This window comes from Aptenodytes patagonicus, chromosome Z, assembly GCF_965638725.1.
Source record: "Aptenodytes patagonicus chromosome Z, bAptPat1.pri.cur, whole genome shotgun sequence".
NCBI classification, from domain to species: Eukaryota; Metazoa; Chordata; class Aves; order Sphenisciformes; family Spheniscidae; genus Aptenodytes; species Aptenodytes patagonicus.
The window spans coordinates 77685473-77703985 of NC_134982.1; the positions used below are offsets into that span (position 1 = coordinate 77685473).

The 18513-nt window shown below is 47.2% G+C and overlaps 1 protein-coding gene across 1 annotated transcript; it reads left to right on the forward strand.

Moving 5' to 3' along the window:
• Window positions 1-1518: 1518 nt before the first annotated feature.
• LOC143172990 (thioredoxin) lies at window positions 1519-11028 on the forward strand. Its single transcript, XM_076362929.1, has 5 exons — window positions 1519-1672; window positions 7498-7602; window positions 8282-8341; window positions 9164-9229; window positions 10799-11028. Exons 1-5 carry the CDS (start codon window positions 1649-1651, stop codon window positions 10859-10861), a joined length of 318 nt encoding a protein of 105 aa, XP_076219044.1. The 5' UTR covers window positions 1519-1648; the 3' UTR covers window positions 10862-11028.
• Window positions 11029-18513: the final 7485 nt, after the last annotated feature.

The following is an 18513-nucleotide window of genomic DNA, read 5'->3' on the forward strand; positions in this document are numbered from 1 at the left end:
AGAAAAGAGAGCCTAGTAGTTGTTGTGGTTCTGCTGCTGCAGTAAGCCACCCAAGTAACAAACTTCCAAAATAAAAACTGACTTATTCTCAGTACAAATTTCCAACCTAAGAGGTCTCCAACACAAATCTCGTGGGGCAAGCTTTGAGGCTGTGAGGGGTGTTACCAGCTTTTCAGTGTCCACCACAAGGCAAAGCAACATGTCAGGGCACATCCTGTTGGGATGGCTTGGTACCTGTAGCCAAGCCAAACTGTCTTTTGTTTTCCTTTTTTTTTTTTTAATGAAGAAGCATCTTTTTATCCAGCACCTCCAGTAAGTCTTCCTGTCCTCTGCTCAGTTGCATCCCAGAGCAAACCTTCCACAGGCTACTAAAGCGTGCAGAAATACCCCATTCGTGACACGCTCAGCACCAAGTATCCCAAAACCTAACATCACGTTTCCTGTGTCCTGTGTAGTGGGAGCTAGTCAGTAACCCCATACTCCACCATCAACTCCTACCAGCCCAACAGATGGAAAGGAGGGCCACGATGGCCCCGGTTTGCACTCTTGCAGCAGTGCAGCAGCGTGCAGTAGAACAAAGGACCTCTCCAAAACACAGAGAAATAAATGAGATAAATGGAAATTTAAGTTTCCATGACAGAGTCGCTGCGGCTGGGAAAGCTGAAAGGAATTGTTTCTGTGAGGACCGTTTCTGGTCCTGGCTGACTCCCTCCAAGAGGGGAACTACTAAAGATGCTCACAGTGTCCCTAGTCATCTGCATTAATTTTAGTGTTTACCCCGGGCAAGTGCTGCTCATGTCAGTGAGCACTTCTGTGCTGCAGAAAGCCTGCAACCCGCAGTGAAACAGAGCAGCTCTGCTGTCCTATCCCGTGCTTTTGGTGGCGGTGGAAGAAATAAAAAAAAAAAAACAACCGAAAAAGCACTCCCGTGATTTATTCCTGCCTCTCAGCTTTGCAACCGCCACGCTCTCTCCGCATTATGGGTAGCACCAGCCCCTCTTCTTCCCCCTAACGCCAACAGGACGCCGCGCCAGAGACCCGGGCTCTGCGGAGGGGAAGGAGGAGGCGGGAAGCCGTGCCAGCCAGGTTAGGGACGGTGCCTCCTAAGCACTTCCTGCTCACCGTTACACAGCACTTTTTCCCGAGTCGACGGGCTTTTTGCCGTTGCTGTTGCTTCTCCCCGGCAGCCGGCAGGGATGCAAGGCCCGCCCTCCCCACGCACGCCGCCGCTCCGCCGGGCGGGCGGGAGCCAGGCCGCCGCCGAGCCCCGCAGCCCCCCCCCCGGCCTCCGCCCGCCCGGCCCGCCGCCGCGCTGCTGGGCGCTGCGCGGGCACGCGCACCCAGCCACCCCCCCCACCCCGCGCGCGCCGTGGCGTCACCCGCGCCCGGGGTAATCCGAGCCCCGCGCCGTGGGGCGGGGGCGCGAGGGGGTGCGCCGCGCATGCGCGGTGCGGCGCGGCGACGGGCATATAAGGGGGGCGCCGGGGCGGCGGCGGGAGAGCGCTGAGGCGGCTGGAGGCAGCGGCGGGGGCCGGACCAGAGCGGAGCGCAGCGCAGCGACGAGGCCCTCGGCCGCCTTCTTGCTGTTTAGCCGCCGGCCCCGAGCCGTTGCCTCGCCGACCCTCTTCCCCAACCCCGAGCCGTCGCCATGGTGAAGAGCGTGGGCAGCCTGGTGAGTCCGTTAGGCGCGTGGCGGCCGTTGGCGCCGCGCGGGGCCGGCCTTACCCCACCCTCCCGGCCTGGCCGCCCCGCCGCGCAGGTGGCTCCGGCCGGCGGCCTCCTCCGCCGGGGACCCCGCGGAGGGTTGCGTGCTTCTTCCTTCGCCTTGGGCGTGGCGGCCGCCGTCCCCTGGCGGCGCGGACCCGTCCTTTCGCCGTGTAGAGGGGAGGGCGGCGAGGTGGACATCGCCTCCTCGGCGGGAGGGGAGGGAGCGGGCCTGCTGGGCCGCCCGCGGCGCTCCCGGCCGCTGGGAGAAGCTCGGGCGAACAGGTGCCCCTCCTCAGGCCGCCGTGGAACCCCCGTGAGGCCTTGGCCCGCGGAGGCTGGCGGGTGAGAGCCCGTGTGCGCCGGGGACGCAGCCTGGGTCCCGCGGCTGCCCGGGCGGGAGGAGCCAGCTTCACCGCTGCAGCGGGGAAGGGGGAGAACCGAAGGGAGGACTCGCTTAGACCAAAGGGAGGGAACGAATAACTGTACGACCTAAGGCTTCAGATAGTCAGAATGAGAAAGGAGATGATGTAATTTCGTATTATGACAGATTGTTGATCATCTCCCTGTAAAACCTTGAGGAAGTGTCATGTTTCATTGCTCAAGCTGATAACAACAGGGTACTATGGTACCCTAACTTAGAAGTCCGGGCTTGCCTTACCTACTGCTAGTGTGTAGGGGACCAGGTGGCTTTCTTAGTAGAGATTGGCCTAAGTTCTGGTGTGTTTCTGGATAGGAGTTCATGGAAAACATGAATCCAATTTTCTTGACTTGAAAGGAATTACTAGAGCCCATTCCTGTATTTAAATAACAGGAGTTGCTGGTATAAGAAGTATTTCCCTTGTATGGTGCTGTCTGACTTGTTCAGTGCACTAACACGGCACCTCATTGTTGAGGTGATTCTGTGAATACAAACACGTCTGTGGTTTTGTGATACAGAATAGTAATAAAGCCTAGACCAGCATATGGGGAATACTCTGCTGGTGATGAAATAGTGTGTGGTCTTGTGCACAGCAGCTGATGTGGTTGATAGGCAACAATAGAGTGTTAGCTGTAACTTATGAACCCAAATCTCCAAAAATACTCTCTCTGTGAACTTAGTGAGCTCTTCATTTCAGGAGAAATCCTGTTGGGCTAGTCTTGCATTTTGAACTTGAAATTTGGTAGACATGTCAGTTTGATCTGATTGTGAGGGGCCTGTGAGTGATGCTGTGTGGCATCCAAGTTTGTCTTCTAGGCTATGCTCTTCTATACTCAGTTCACTGTATAAATGAAAAGCATGGCAGACTTTGCCTGTTGGACCGCTAAGGTGTTAACATCTGATAAAGGAGCATACTAATTTTTGTGACCACAGCTTAAATACCTGTGAATGCAGAGAGCTCCTTAAAGTGAAGATGAACAAAATGCCTTATCGTTCGGGTCCTGGGGATGGAACAGTGTGTGAGTTCAACCCGAAACTCTTATTCTGGTTTGCATCTCTCCCCCTTCCCCCTTCTCTTTTTATGGAGGGACAGAAGGGGCGAACCTTTTGGGTAAGGTTTGAGGCTTTTGATATAGGCTGGAACAGCTTAAAAATGGAGAGTCAATAAACCTGGCTTCGGAGGAAGAGCATGCTCTAACTTAAAGTGGACTAGGCTTCCACTATCCTCCCAGCTATGAGCATTGATTAATAGTCTGCTGTAGCTAGACAACAAAGCACAGTTTTGTTGCTCATCCATGGAGAGCATGGACTCAACGAGTCATGATGACAACAGATTTTAACATCAGCAACACCCAGAGTATTCAAGTACAGTGCAACTGGGATTTCTGGGTTAATTCTGTTTTTCAGTAAAGTAGATTTGTATTCTTCTCTCGTACAAAGAGGAAAACCCCTTCTACTACCTGCAAAAGTTTGAGTGACATCTGTAAAGCAATGTGAACATGACAGCTAGCTAGATGTGACCCCTTTCCTAACACACCTCTTCAGAAACTGACTAGCTTCTGAAGAATGGCTACTTTCAGGGTGCTTTACTGGACCCTCTCAAGTTTCTGCTAGCGGACAGAAGGAGCAGTACTTCAGTTGGTTTAAGTATGTGGTTGTTGTGGTTTAACCCCAGCTGGCAACTAAGCACCACACAGCCAGTCGCTTGCTCCCCCCCGGGTGGGATGGGGGAGAGAATTGGAGGGGTAAAAGTGAGAAAACTCGTGGGTTGAGACAAAGACAGTTTAATAGGTAAAGCAAAAGCTGTGCACATAAGCAGAGCAAAACAAGGAATTCATTCACTCTTTCCCATCGGCAGGCAGGTGTTCAGCCATCTCCAGGAAAGCAGGGCTCCATCACGTGTAATGGTTACTTGGGAAGACAAATGCCATCATTTCAAACGTCCCCCCTTTCTCCTTCTTCCCCCAGCTTTATATGCTGAGCATGACGTCATATGGTGTGGAATATCCCTTTGGCCAGTTTGGGTCAGCTGTCCTGGCTGTGTCACTCCCAACTTCTTGTGCACCCCCAGCCTACTCGCTGGTGGGGTGGTGTGAGAAGCAGAAAAGGCCTTGATGCTCTGTAAGCACTGCTCAGCAGTAACTAAAACACCCCTGTGTTATCAACACTGTTTTCAGCACAATCCAAAACATAGCTGCATGCTAGCTACTATGAAGAAAATTAACTCTATCCCAGCCAAAACCAGTACAGTGGTCTTGAGATGGGTGATTCATGTAACTTGTAACAGGGTTTGACTATGGGACATAATGCCTCTTGTAGCAGAAGCTAATGGGATATATAAACTGTTAAAAAGCTGGTGTTGCCAAAGCTTTCCTCTTCACACTAGCTGCCTCTCTATTATTTGAGTCAAAGCAAATATTGAAAACTTGCAGCTTCAGATGCAGAAGATAGTTTTATAAGTGGTGTCTGCTAGGGAGTTCAGGCAGTTGAACCTTCAGTCTGTTTATGCTAGTTTCTGTATTAAAAAAACAAAACCATTAAATTATGTAGTAACCATTGGCAGTCAGCTGATGACTGGGTTAATCCAAGTTCAAGGGTGACTTGATATGCATTGGAAATCATGTTTACAACTAAGGTCCACACCATCTGGCAGATTTGATTAAAGCTATCTTCCTTATTGCTGAGAGCAGTAGACGCCTTTCAGCACTGCCTGTGGTCAGTAGGCTCCATTTTGAGGTATTACCTGGTGCTGGGAATCCCTGCTGCATTAGAGACTTTCATTACTAGAACCTTTTCTCTTACTTGGTCCTTGGAAACAGAGGCCTACTACAAATATATTTGTTGAATGCAACATGTGCTTTTTTGCTAGGGGACAATACAAGCAAAATGAGGTCCTGCATATGCTCAGGGAGGTTGCAGTTAAATGTTCAAAAAAAAAAAAACCCCAAACAAACAACTGGTCAGAGGTTTCCTCCAGTAAGGTGCTGCCTGAAGAAAATACCGGTTAACAAAGTTGTAAGATCCTCTAATAGCGTGACCAAATGGTCCTGTGGTGGGAGGTTCCCCTTCTGTTAACAAAGATGATTCAGGTTTTATATGGAAGCTTGTCACTTCACAGTTAACATGAAAGACAACTACAGAAGTCAATCGGACAGGTTGAGTGGCTTGTTTTGCCCCCACTACTGTCTGTCTTCCTCCAGGGAAATTAAGCTCTCTGGGGAAACTTCCAGGACTTCTCCCTGGTTCAATATCTTTTAAGTTGGAAGGGTAAGCACCTTTGGACCCTGCATCTCTTTTCACTCTCCCACAGCAATTTTAGCTGATACTAGAGATGACTCACAGGGTAACACCTGATTGTAGTCAGGACCAGGTCTCCAGTGGTGTATGGTGTGTGACCAACTGTAGATACCATGCCCTCCCACTTTCCCCTTGTTCTGTGCAACAGCAAACCTGAGGTTTGTGGCCATATGATGAGCACATCCCAGGGCTGGACTTCCGTTTGCAGAAGACAGTAATTATGCAGCTGGACAGAAGACTTAAGGGTAAGAAGAGGATGGTCTAACTGGCAGGTGCAGGAAGTGGAATCGGTAAAGAGTTTAAACTGGTGATGTTACAATGCAGAGGTGTGAGAAGCTATACCGAAAACCAAGCTGTAGGATTTGAAGGTGAGGAGGAGTGAGGCTTGACTGAGGAACTTGTGGAATAAGTGGTTGCAGGGAGCAGCTAACATGGATTGCCGTGTACAGGGACACTGAACTTTGTTGGTGGGAATGGGGTACTTTTGGGATTGGGGTGCAGGAATGCATACTATGTCGCTACAAGAGTGGAGGAATGTGGAGACACAGGAAAATTTACTGTTTCCATCTCTTTCAGACTGAGAGTAGGTGGTGTGGAGTGTTAGCTACTGATCTTACAGCAGAGTAGACTGAATATCCAAAGTGCAAGGATGGAAGAACTCAACATGTGGAGGCTGCAATTCTGAAGATAGCTACATTGGGAGGGAAAGTGTCTTATCAACAGGGAGATGTAATGCTGGGTGTATGTGAAGTTACAAGAACTTACGAAGACTTTCACATAGGTTTATACATAAGAATGCTGGTGCAGGACCCTCTGCTTGCTTGTTAAATATACTTGTGGCCAGTTTGACTGTGTGCACTCCTGGCTCCTCACCTGCATGGCTTTCTTTAATGGGAGGAATATCTTACTAGAATTAAATCTCAACTTACTGTGGCTGATTGCAGAAGCTGGCATTAGTTAACTCCTGCACTGCAAAACCAACCACTGTGTACATGTGGTAGTAACCATATTGCTTTGTTAGCTGTTGCTGACAGAACTCTAATGCTCTGGTCTGTTAAGTTGGGGAGAATAAAGCAGCTATCTTTTTATATGCATAATCTGAAATGAAGCTTATATTAACAGCTCTCCTGAAGCTTGCACTGCTGTGAGAGTGAAGTTGAGGAATGTTGAAGTGGCTTATACTTGCTTTGGAAAAGAAACCATCAAGAAGTAGCTGATTAGCATTTTCTGTTTCTGCCCGAGATACTTGTTTGCCTCTTGCTAGCATGCAAGTATTTATTGCTTTTAATGTCTTTCAGTTCTGCTAAAACATTCACTTTCTGACCAGAAAACATGCTTAATGGCATGTAAGGAGCTCTAAATTCCGAAGAACGTTGTCCAAAAATGATTGGTGTGAGTAAGCACAACAGACTCGAAGCTCTGAATAAGTATTGGGTGTTACTTGTGTAGTCTGTATGTGTAGCATTGCTATGGCTAGTGATGTTACATGTCGATCCACTTGGCAAGATAAGTAAAATAACTATCCTGTGAGGTTGCTTTAGAAAACAGGCTGTAGAGTAAACCACACAACATCAGTTTGATGTTAGCCATTGATTGGAAAAGGCATTGAACTGGAGGAGTGTGCAAAGGTTTGTGTCCTTCCAAATTCTGCAGAGGAAAGTCTGTCCCAGAAGAAAATGGAAGTCTTCCTGCCAAGACAGAAATGAGAAAATGGATTATTAAAAACCATACAGATCACATTCGGGGGTAACAATAAACAGAGCTGCCAGAGTTGAGGATCGTAGGCTAGATGAATTTCTAGCTTATGTTTCCACAATTCAGTGAGTTGGGGTGACTGAGCATTGTGGTCTTTTCTAATTGAAGAGTCATAAGACACTGGTTGTTGCTAGCACTGATGAAAGCAATTCATACTGAAGCACTTACATGATGGTACAAATACCCTAGTTAAGTGTTTAAAGAGCTACCAAAATGGTTAGTGTGTTAAGGCTAAGAGCAAGCTAGCTTTGGGATTAGTCTAAGTTATTTTGGAAAGGAGGGGAAAATCATTAATGTATTCAATTCTTTCTTTTTTATAGTCTGAATTTGAGGCAGAACTGAAATCTGCTGGTGAGAAGCTTATAGTAGTTGATTTCTCTGCCACATGGTGTGGACCATGCAAAATGATCAAGCCCTTTTTTCACGTAAGTAGCCTTCCTGGTTTTATTGGCAACTGTATTAAAGTATATACAAATGTTTTTTGTGCTGCTTGATGATAATGCAGAGGAAACTTCCTTTTGCCACGTGATTGCCAGCATTTTCTGGAAAAGGGAGAATTCACAGAAGTATCTACTTTCAGACTATTGAGTTAAATATACTGACCTTTGATATAGCTGGGAGCTCAAATGTGGTTTAACTTCTGCTGTCCTAATGCTTATATGCATCTTGGGTCTATAGGGACCTAACAGTTGCATTGCCTCAAGAGGTGGGATATAGGGTGGAAACAATGCTTGTTTCTGTAACACAGTTACTGTAATCACTCCAGCTGTGTTTAGGTGGCAATGTTATCTCCTGGTAAAGTAAGAGATAAGCTGTAGCATCTTTTGGTGATCAGCTGAAGGCTGTAAGAGAAGGCCTTTCACCTATGTCTTGGGATATTTGAGTCTTCTCTGTGGGAAGTATGTTTGAACAAGTTTCAACAGACTCTTCCTGGTATTGGAGCAGAAAATAAAATTTTTGCTCTGGTCAGTAAAATAGCTGCTTTAATTAACAAGGCAAGTTTCACTGGGGGGTAAGCAGCACCAGCCTTAATTTATATGACTGTCTTTTAAAAGAAAGCTTTCCGGGAACACTGTAACTGCATAGTTTCTTATTTTATTCTAGAGTTTGTGTGAGAAGTATGGTGATGTGGTGTTCATCGAAATTGATGTGGATGATGCCCAGGTATGGTCCAGGGTAATGCTGAGAGAAGGCAGCTAATGAGTTCCACACAAGTGACAATGAAGAACTCTTTTTTTTTTTTTTTTAAAAAGTCCTTGCAGATACTGAAACAAAACAAGAGATTATTTTAACTTTGAGAAGCGGAGATAGGGGTTTAGCACTTACACTGGAAAGAATGAATTTTTGGAGTACACCTGAACAGAACAAACTGCCTTGGTTGTCTGCACACTTGAAGCCCTATGGCATGTGTTAGATAACTTGGCGTCACTGACCCTCTACTTTGGGAGGGAGTGTTAGTCTAAGGCCTTAAGCTGCTTTGATGCAATCTTCCCTAAAACTAATAGCTCACAACTGTCTGGTGATCCGTCTGGTCTTCCCACTGCTCTTGGCACTGTTTCCTCTTTCATGTCTTGAATTAAGTGCAATAAAATGTCTGCTGTATACCAGTTCCAGCAGTGTCAAATAGGTACTTGAACAATGTCAGGTTGAAACACAAGAGTTGCCGTAGGGCTCTTGAGCCTTACAAATAGTCATCTCTGTTTTGATGCAGGGGTCTGTTTTTTTCCAAACACAGAGTACAGGTATAGGAAATGTGGTTTTGCGATGGCATGAATTAAATCCAGAAGGGAGGAAACTTCAGGCTTACTTCAGGGAGATGTTAACACTGCCCTGTTTTTGTTAGTGATTGACTACCAGAAGTGCTTTTGCTTCATTTTGAGCAGTAATGGCCTTGTCCTATCACCTAAACAAAAGGCAGCTTAGTGGGTGCTAAATTTAACATCCTTCAGACGTGCACAGCTGAAGATTGTTTTCTGTCTCTTCCAGGACGTTGCTACACACTGTGATGTGAAGTGTATGCCAACGTTCCAGTTCTACAAGAACGGAAAGAAGGTAGGCTCTGGTCTTTTGGAATTGGAGCAGGCAAGCTACACGCTTGGAGGAAGATTGGGAATGTTAGACTACATAGCCTGCTTTCTTTTGATAATGTATCTGGGGCACCACTGGCATTAAGACACTCCTGAGAGCAAGCAAATTCATCTTAGTGCCACAGCAAATGTAACATGGACCAGCAGCTAACTGACAAAGCAAACCCTATTGTTCACAGGTGATGAACTGAGTTAGTGTTACAGGTCAGTCTTAACAGGCAGAGCTTCGTGAGACATCAGTGGGGTTAGATGTCTGGGTTAAGACTGCTAGTCTGTCTGCCTAGCACCCTGCTTTTTACTGATCTTGGGTTAGTATTTGTTCTCTGGATGCAGCTCATGTTCAAGCAGATATGACTATAGGTGCCTATGGAATCCCACCCAAACAGAAGTGTCTAATGTGGTTGAATATACACACAGCTGAAACAACTGCTAGGATGCTTTTACACAGAGGCTGTGTAACCTGTGAAGTGGAGGTCCTGTCCCTGTCAGAGGACTGAACAGACCTCTTGTGCCTGCTCCACCAAGAGGTGGATGAGGTGGGGTGCAGGCCACACTCTGACAGCATAGTGGGCTGCCTGTGCAGGGTAGTTGTGAATAGCTGGCTGCCTGAACTAAAGAATTGCTGAGCTAAACGTGTTACCTTGGGCTTTTAGTTTGCCAAGCAAGCTGAAGGTAGGCTTTTCTAAAGTAAAACAGCGCCTGGATGGAAGTCTCATGGCTGAAGGCAATGGAATTGAGCCTGAAAAGTGAGTGTCAGATGTTGGGTGACCTTCAGTTCAAATCAATATGGGGCCAAATCATGACTAATAATGAACCTTTGACAGTTTTCTCAGGGTAAACTTCCACAGCTTCGTAATGTAGTTGGAAGAATTGTGATTATGATGATGACAGTGTGTGAAGGTGATATGCTTAGCCCTGTTGTGTGGCTTTTTATTTTGGTTGACCTTGGCAGTTCTCTGGACAGATTGGTCCCAAGCAAGCAATTTCATGGGCTGTAGCATAGTCTGCTCTGTACCTTGCACCCCTGTAGGTGCTATAAGACAGAGCCACTGTTTTTGAGACATGAATGTTGCCTTTATCTTTCTGCTGTGTAAGTTGCAACAAGGACAATTCTCACAGGAGAAGCCAGACTCAGGGACAGGTCATTTGGAGCAATCCTTCCAGAATTTGATTGGTAAGGGTCCTGAGCAACCCAAAGTGACTTGAGCTACCTCTGACCTCCAGAGCCTCTTCAAGCCTGTATTTGAGTCTTACACAGCATTGGTTCAGGATCAACTGTCTTTTCCCTTGCTTTGTGTAGAAGGCTCCAGCAATGGTAGTCTGGAAGTGATTCTTGATAGACTCTTGTCTCAATTTTTGCATGAGTTGAGTGGCAGACAAATAGATGGAACGTCTGCAAAATACTCCCTGTTTTGGGGGTGAAAAAATTTTAGTTCTAGCGGAGCTGAATAGGTGTATATGTCTCTAGATGCTATGCGACTAATTTTGTGAAGCGTTGAATGCAACAGTTCTAAAAATCAATTTCTCTTTACAGGTGCAGGAGTTCTCTGGGGCCAATAAAGAGAAGCTGGAAGAGACCATTAAAAGTCTAGTCTAATCTCCAGCCATTGAGACATTGAAGCATGACTGCTTTGGCTAAATTATAGCCTGTAACTTTTCTACTTAAAAAAAAAAAAATCTAAACAAGCTGGCTAGGTTAAGTGGTGGAAACCATCTTCTTGATCTATGTAAATGAGTACAATAAAGTATAAATTCTTCACTTTTGGATATTGCCCTGTGTTTGAAAATGTGAGGAAGATTAATGTCATCAAGGTGTCAGTTTTTGCTTTGTTAAAGAAGTACTGTCTGGCTACAAGGACTCTTGTCAAATGCAGCTTGATCTATTACTGGGTTATTGCTGGGGATGGAAAACTGTGTTGCATGCGACAGCAATGACAGTTGCTTCAGGAGAAGTCTGCTGCCACCTTACTCAGGTGGTAGTCACCAGGCTGTAATCTGAAGAGTGACAGTCTGGCTTGCAGGTACAGAAAGCGGGGTTAGGAGTTGTAGAAAATAGGGTGGTCACAGGGTGAGAAAGGTTCTTTCCTTTGTTACCTCTTTTTAGCTAAAGCTTCTTTTAAAATTTGTCAAGCTTCATTTTAGGCTTCGTAGCTAAGATTTGGCTGTATATTAAACATCAGAACCAGTCCTACCATGGAAGTGTAAGGTAGGACTTGGAGCTGCTGCCTTTTTGCCTTTCCAGTTTTGCCTTGCCATTGGTGTACCTTCTGGTTCTACTAGTAGGAAAGGGTGTTTAGTATCTGAGTTGGGCTGCTTTGTTCCTAGGCAATAGTCTGGAACAAATGACTGAAGAGGTAAAACTCGGTGTCTTAAGCCCAAGATAATTTAGATTCTTGCTGTATTCTTGTCATCTTCATTTGACTGCACTATTGCATTTTTGGAACATACTGGACGCTTCTTTGCGCTGCACAGTAAACTGGACTCTGCAGTCTTCCAGTCCTGCACCAGGTTGTCTAGATTAATGCTGACCTGCCAGCCTCTGTATAGCATTCTGCTACCCTTCGCAGAGTTACCAAGGAGAACTGCTGTGTTTTTCCACCATAGCAATATGGCTTTCTTGCTGGCTTGGGTGTTGTCCTGGATAAGAATTCAGTAAATAGGGAAGCAGGGCTGTAGCTAGCAGCTATGCCTAACGCTGTGGTTAGGGCTAGGTGAGCTGTGCTGCTCATCGGGTATCGCTGATGAAAAGCAAGGCTTCCTGCTACATATGCAGGCAATGTGGACTGAGTGAGCCTCTTGGCTTTGTGGTAGGGAGCTCATGTGTGACTCAGCCTTACACTCATTTCACAAGCATGCATGAATTTCCTGGCTCTTGAGGCCTGGGGTCCTTCAACAGCTTGCTGTTGGAACAAATATGTTCCCTATTTGAAACAAGATTTTTCTAGTCCAAGAAGTGACCACACCCTTTAGTTGAGGATGAGCCATCAAGGATCTTCTTGGATGTAAGCTCTGGGTTGCGATTATGCAATGAGAAGGACATGCAAAATGTTTTCTGTGCAGCTCTGCCTATTTGACTAAGAGGAGTGCAGCTGTATGTTTAAAAGACTGTTCACACAGGTAAGTGGGAAACCACTACCCCAAGTGGTGCCATGGACAGACTTGTGGGGAGAGAATAAAACGAAGCCGGACCAAGAATGCACCATTAACATCACACCATCTGCAAACAAGCATTGCTTTTGAAAGCAGTTCCTGGCTGGCCTGCTTATTCCCTCTGGGCAGTATCTGGGAGCAAGAAAGGTTTTAAAAATCCCTGGTGAAAAATCCAGGTGAAGTTCAGTAGGAGCCCCTAAAATCCAGCTTCATCTTTAAGAAGTAAGGAAGCTACTAAGTTGTGCTGCAACATACAGTATTTCTGCTGAGGTGAGGCTAGACCAGGTTGTTACCTATTACAGCAGGGGAAAGGTGCAGTTAATGGGAAGTGCTGCTCATGTGTTGAATTTGACTTACCTCTTTGTTTACTCACTTAATAAGATGGCACTCTGGAATAGCCTTGAAAGATCCAGGTGACAAAGAAGTGACTGGAAATTCAAGGTGGGATTGGGAAGGATCAGAAAGGCTAGAAAAACTCTCATGCTGAAACCGGGGAGTGCAAAGCAGTTCTTACAAGTGCAGCAGGTCTTTAGCTTCCTGTGCTGCGGTATCTTCCCGTTTTGAGAACTGGCATGTAGGCATAGTGTGATGAAAATAACTTGCATAGCCTTATTTGAAAGGAGGTGTTCTTTAAGGCCTGGCTCTTTGAGGAGTATGCAGTGAGGATCTGTTAGGTAAACTTTCCCTTTAAAGGAACCAGCAAGCATATTCTCTTCAAATGCATAGTTATGCCAGAATGTGAGTGTTTGAAGTTGGTCCTTGTCGTTACAGGTGATGGAAAGCAGAGCCTAATGGTTACACCTAGCTGAGAGGTATACTCTCAGAGTGTATCTCAGAGAACTGAGAGTCTCAGTTCCTATAGGAACAGTGCCCCTGCTGGGAGGAAAGTACCCCAGTTCAGGACGGGAACTGGACTGAGTCTTCCAACAGGCAAGAACATGGGGTTTGAACCTTCAACAAAGCCTACATATAGCAAATAAACATTTTGCCCTAAATGGAATGGGTACAAGTAGCCTTGTTAAAAACTGGGTCTGTATGCCCTGCCCTATGGGTATTAAGTCATACCCTGGAGAGCTCAGTGGCTGCATTTCTTTTTGCTTGCTTCTTTTTCATGTGAAGGAGTGAGACCGGTATTACCATATGCCAGACAGTGATGCTGCAGAGTCACTCTTTCATTGAACTCTCTGATCTGCTGTTTATGTGAAGAGAACTGACTGCTTTGATCCAGTGATCTGAAAAGATGCCTTTAAGAAGAAAGTGATAGATGGCCAACTGACTTGAATGTTTGGAAGAACCTTGATGTACATGGCAGAGAAGAAATGACATATAAAGTTTTCTTCTGGGAGTAAGGGCTTCAGGAAGAAGTTCTCCCCTCAGGTAATGACTGCAGTCTGTTTCATTTGGCTATGAAATGGCTGGGATCTGTGCCTTGCTGTCAAACCAGTAGAGCAAGATGTTTGTGTCTGCAGGCCTGTTACATAGTTTGCTTGCTTATAGTGGGCTGGCCAGCAGGAAGAGAAGTACTTCTGTGAGCACAGCAATTGGAACACGTGGCTGGAATAACTAGGCTTCATGAGAGAGGAGTATCATGAAAGGAGGGCCCAAGGGGTCACAGTGAGTGGACAAGGGAACTGTGCATGGTGAGATTGCAGTGAAAGAGTGGCACTCCTTAACTCCATCCATGTGTTCTGAAACTGCCATCATGCACTTGGGGAAGGAGTCTCTTAACCACCCGCACATCTCTTCCACACCTTCTCTTGTAGCAGTCAGCCTAACTTCAACTCCAGTTAACCATCTGCTTTTCATTCTTTCCTTGACCTGAATGAAGTTAAGACTTGGATTCCCCTCTGAATGATTACAATAAGAGTATTTGTAGTTATTCTAATGTTTAAATTCTTACTGTTCATTCATCAAAACTAGCTGGATCTAGCAAAGCTCGTGGGTCGAGATAAGGACAGGGAGATCACTCAGCAATTACTGTCATGGGCAAAACAGACTGCACTTGGGGAAATTAATTTATTGCAATTAAACAGAATAGATTTGTTTTTATTTCTTAGTATCCTATAAAACCTCGCCCTACATCTCCCTTCTTTCCAGGCTCAATTTCACTCCTGGCTCTTCCACCTTCCCACCCCTGAGCAGTGCAGGGGGATGGGAGTTGCGGTCAGTTCATAACATGTTGTCTCTGCTGCTCCTTCCTCCTCACGCTCTTCCCCTGCTCCAGTGTGGGGTCTGTGGGATACAGTCCTTTCAGGAATGGACTGTTGCAGTGTGGGTCCCCCATGGACCACAGGTCCCGCCAGCAAACCTGTTCCAGTGTGGGCTCCTCTCCGCAGGCCAGAAGTCCTGCCAGGAGCCTGCTCCAGCGTGGGCTCCCCATGGGGTCACAGCCTCCTTCAGGCATCCACCTGCTCTGTCGTGAGGTCCTCCACGGGCTGCAGGTGAATATCTGCTCCACCGTGGACCTCCATGGGCTGCAGGGGGACAGCCTGCCTCACCATGGTCTTCACCACGGGCTGCAGGGGAATCTCCACTCTGACGCCTGGAGCACCTCCTCCCCATCCTTCTTCACTGACCTTGGTGTCTGCAGAGTTGTTTCTCTCACATATTCTCACTGCTCTCTCTCTCTGCTGTTGTTGTGTAGCTTTTTTTTAACCTTTTCTCAAATATGTTACCACAGAGGACTCAGCTTTGGCCAGTGGTGGGTCCCTCCTGGAGCCAGCTGTCACTGGCTCTGTCTGATGTGGTGGCAGCTTCTGGTGTCCTCACAGAAGCCACCCCTGCAGCCTCCTCCCCCCACACACACCCCCCCAACCCTTCTGCTATGAACCTAATACAATGACATGGTAACAACAGGCAGTGCAGGACTGAGAGGGCACCTCTGTGGATGCAGTTGGACCCGATGCCTGGCTTAGCAGGGGCCTGGCCATGGCACGCAGTCTCTGCTCTTCATCTGAAGCAGTAACTGTATACCAGTGCTACCCCAGCTGCTGAAACCTTCATCTGTAGGTCTTCCTCAGTCAGAAAACCAAGCACAAAACTATGGCAGGAAGAAGTCTGATAAGGAGCTCTGGGGAGGCAGCAGGTGCTGTACTCAGTTCAGCTGAGTAGAGGTTGAACCATACTGTGGCATCCTTATTTTCAATGGAGGTATCACACAGGTGAGAAGTGTACCCAGCTAGATGCCTCCAGATTTGGTAAGGATCAACTAGATGATTTCAAGGAGCTTGTCTTGTGGAGATGTTGGGGAAGCATGTCCACATGAAATGCAGTTTTTCCTCCTCTTGAGAGGGAAAGCTGAGATGGTCCAGGTTGCACGGGAGCTGTGTGAAGCCTTATCTCTACCTGCAGCTGGCAGACAAATTTGTGACACGCAAATCTCCACGAGGTGGCAGTGACTGTCTATGTCTACATATATTTATACAGGCACTGACTCTGGGAATGCCTTGTGCTTTTCCCTCTCTGACAGCACTGGGGTGATGGTAGTATCTCTAGGTAATGGGCTAGAGGAGAATGCATGGGGGATGGGTTCCTGCTATCCAGGTGGCACCATCTGCCTGGCCCCCAGAAACTGGAGCATCGGGGGTGGGGTGAATGTGGCAGAGGCTAGGGAGGTGGAGAAGCCGGGCATCGGGTCCAACTGCATCCACAGAGGAAGAGTTTTAGACCAGGCTTGGGTCATCTCCCCTCCACTTGAGTCAGTCCATGACACTTCCTCAGGGAAGCAATCAAGTCTGGTTTTTCACCTTTCCTTGCATCTGTTTCTAGTTCCTCAGAGAGAGGAGCCTGGGGGAAGAGCAAGGGCTGGCACCATGAGCAGTCCTCGGAACTGTGAAGCCTGCCGATAAGGGAAATGCAGTGGTCAGTTTTAGTGCCACTTAGCAGGATGGCCCCAAAGGCTTTCAGCTTATGAGGAAGCAGAGCCCATATTCAGCTAGTGATGAGGAGCTGAGGACAAGGACAGGAGGCATCTCCCCACACTGTAGGTAACGGCCAGCAGCAAGCTAAGCTGTGAGGGACCTCTTTGGAGCTGATGCTGTCTAGCTGGGTGGGGGTGTGAGATGAACAGCTGCAGTCAGGAGTCATGGGAGCAAGGTAAGAGCAAAGGATCTGAGGTATGTCTTGCTCACTTCAGTCCAGGCTGCATCGGAGATGCTGGGAGGTTTCAGGTTGGATTTGATTCAGCTGGGGAACAGGGCTCACATGAGAATGGATGCTGTGGCTGGGCTGTGTTGTCCTGACCCCCTCCTGTGGGCACCCACCCTGGAGGACCATGAGAGAAGCTCAGCAGGCAGCAATGCACGCCAGGAATAGCTCCTCGGTTTCAGCAACCCACAGCTCTTTGCAGCAATTCCCAGGGCCTCCTGAGGCCACCCTTGGTGTGGCAGGCCATGGCGAACTCCTCAAGGCTGGTCCCTGCTGTGTCCTGAGCTCAGGCAGGCTATTGCCACCAGCCCCAGATTGAATTTGCTTAGGAACAGGACACAAAAGTTGCAAAATTTATTAGATTGGAACACCTCTAATCTAGAGACTGTTTCATTTTGCACAGGCAAGCATAAGGTGTTAAGCAGTTAAACCACTACTCTAGAACTAGTTACATATAAATGAAGAGCTATTTAGCCAACAGATGATGAAGCCTGCAGCTGTTTGCATTTAAGATTATTAAATAAGCTCTTCCTCTTGCTCTTATATATTATATCCTCAATGAACTGGGATCCTAAACAGCATTAGAAATCGCACTGTCAAGCCTACTTGCTAAGTGTAACTTAGGTTGCGGCACAGACATGGCCATGTGGACTGGAGAAAAGCATCACAAAAAGACCAGAGCTGCAGGGCCATTGAGGAACAGGCACTGCACCCTGGGCAGAGCTGACACCCTTTTCACCATTGCAGATGCATGCAGTGGAGAACTGCCGCAGTGCCGAGGAGGGCCTAGCCCCAGGCAATCCCTTGCACACCTTCTGACAGCCAGTGGGACCACCAAGAGCTCATCCCTTCCCAGAAAGCTTTTAAGCTCAGCTGCAGAGTGATAATGTTAGAGAAGGGGTGATGGCAGCCAGCGTCTGCTGCTCACAGGCCTTGTGCAACTGGCCAGAGGACAGGCTGGGCCGCCACGGTACTACCAACGTGCTGCCTAAAAGCAGGTGTAGTTGCGTATTGGCAGAAAGGGCCTATCGCAGCAACACAGCTGCGCCTCTGCTCTCCACTGGGCATTGGCTCCTTGTTCAACTGCGTTACACTGATAGCGCTCATAGGGTTAGTTCGTGTCACTAGAGGGGAGAAATAGAGTTTCTGTGGCCTTCAGCTTATCTTGTGCCACTGACACTCTCACTCCCATGACTGTCACGGAAAAAAACCCCTGTGTTTTTAATACTCCCTTTTTATTGTTATCAGCACATTGTGGAAAAATTCAGATATCGCTCCATAAGCTTTAGAACTTCAAGGACAACCAAACTCGCAGTGAGAAACCACTGCAAGACCTCCAGACAGTGTGCCGGACAATGAGGGACATTATTGTCATTATTCATGTGCTGGCAGCATTCCTGGTGCGTAACAGAAAACTTGGATTTTCAGGAGGAAATAGTTATGTTCCCCAGTGAAGTTCACAGGTGGGACAGGTTTGGGGGGGTTTGCTTTTACAAAAAAAAATTATGTTTGGGGGCAAAATGGCTTTGCAAAATCAGCTGCAATTCATGAAGCAGGAAATGTATACACAGATGGCGAGGAGAATGCACAGGTCAGTATTTTATGAGAAAGCAGGCTGAGCCAGACTTACTCTGACTGACAAATCTTTCTGCAATGCCGACCAAGGAACTCCATGTGGCTATTTGTACTTCATTCTGAAATCACAACTTTACTTGAAACGAGATCATGAATTCACTGGACTTTTAAAACAATTCAGTACTTTAGGACTTGCAAGCCCTCTGAAAATTTCTCAATAAAAAAATGCCAAACAGCAGCAGACCTCTACACAGTGGCTCTGAAGCCTACTGACAACAAACTCCCTTTTCTGGTTTACCATTTTCCACACTGCGCAGCAGTATTAATCCACAGATTTTTCTCAGAGGCCAGTTGAAAACCACAGCACTGGAGCTAACC

Bases quoted from the DNA above. Each gene is read 5' to 3' on its own strand.
- LOC143172990 (XM_076362929.1), top strand. From the start codon at position 1,649: ATGGTGAAGAGCGTGGGCAGCCTG. The intron at 7,603-8,281 runs GTAAGTAGCCTT...ATTTTATTCTAG, and splicing joins TGATCAAGCCCTTTTTTCAC to AGTTTGTGTGAGAAGTATGG. The intron at 8,342-9,163 runs GTATGGTCCAGG...TGTCTCTTCCAG, and splicing joins TTGATGTGGATGATGCCCAG to GACGTTGCTACACACTGTGA.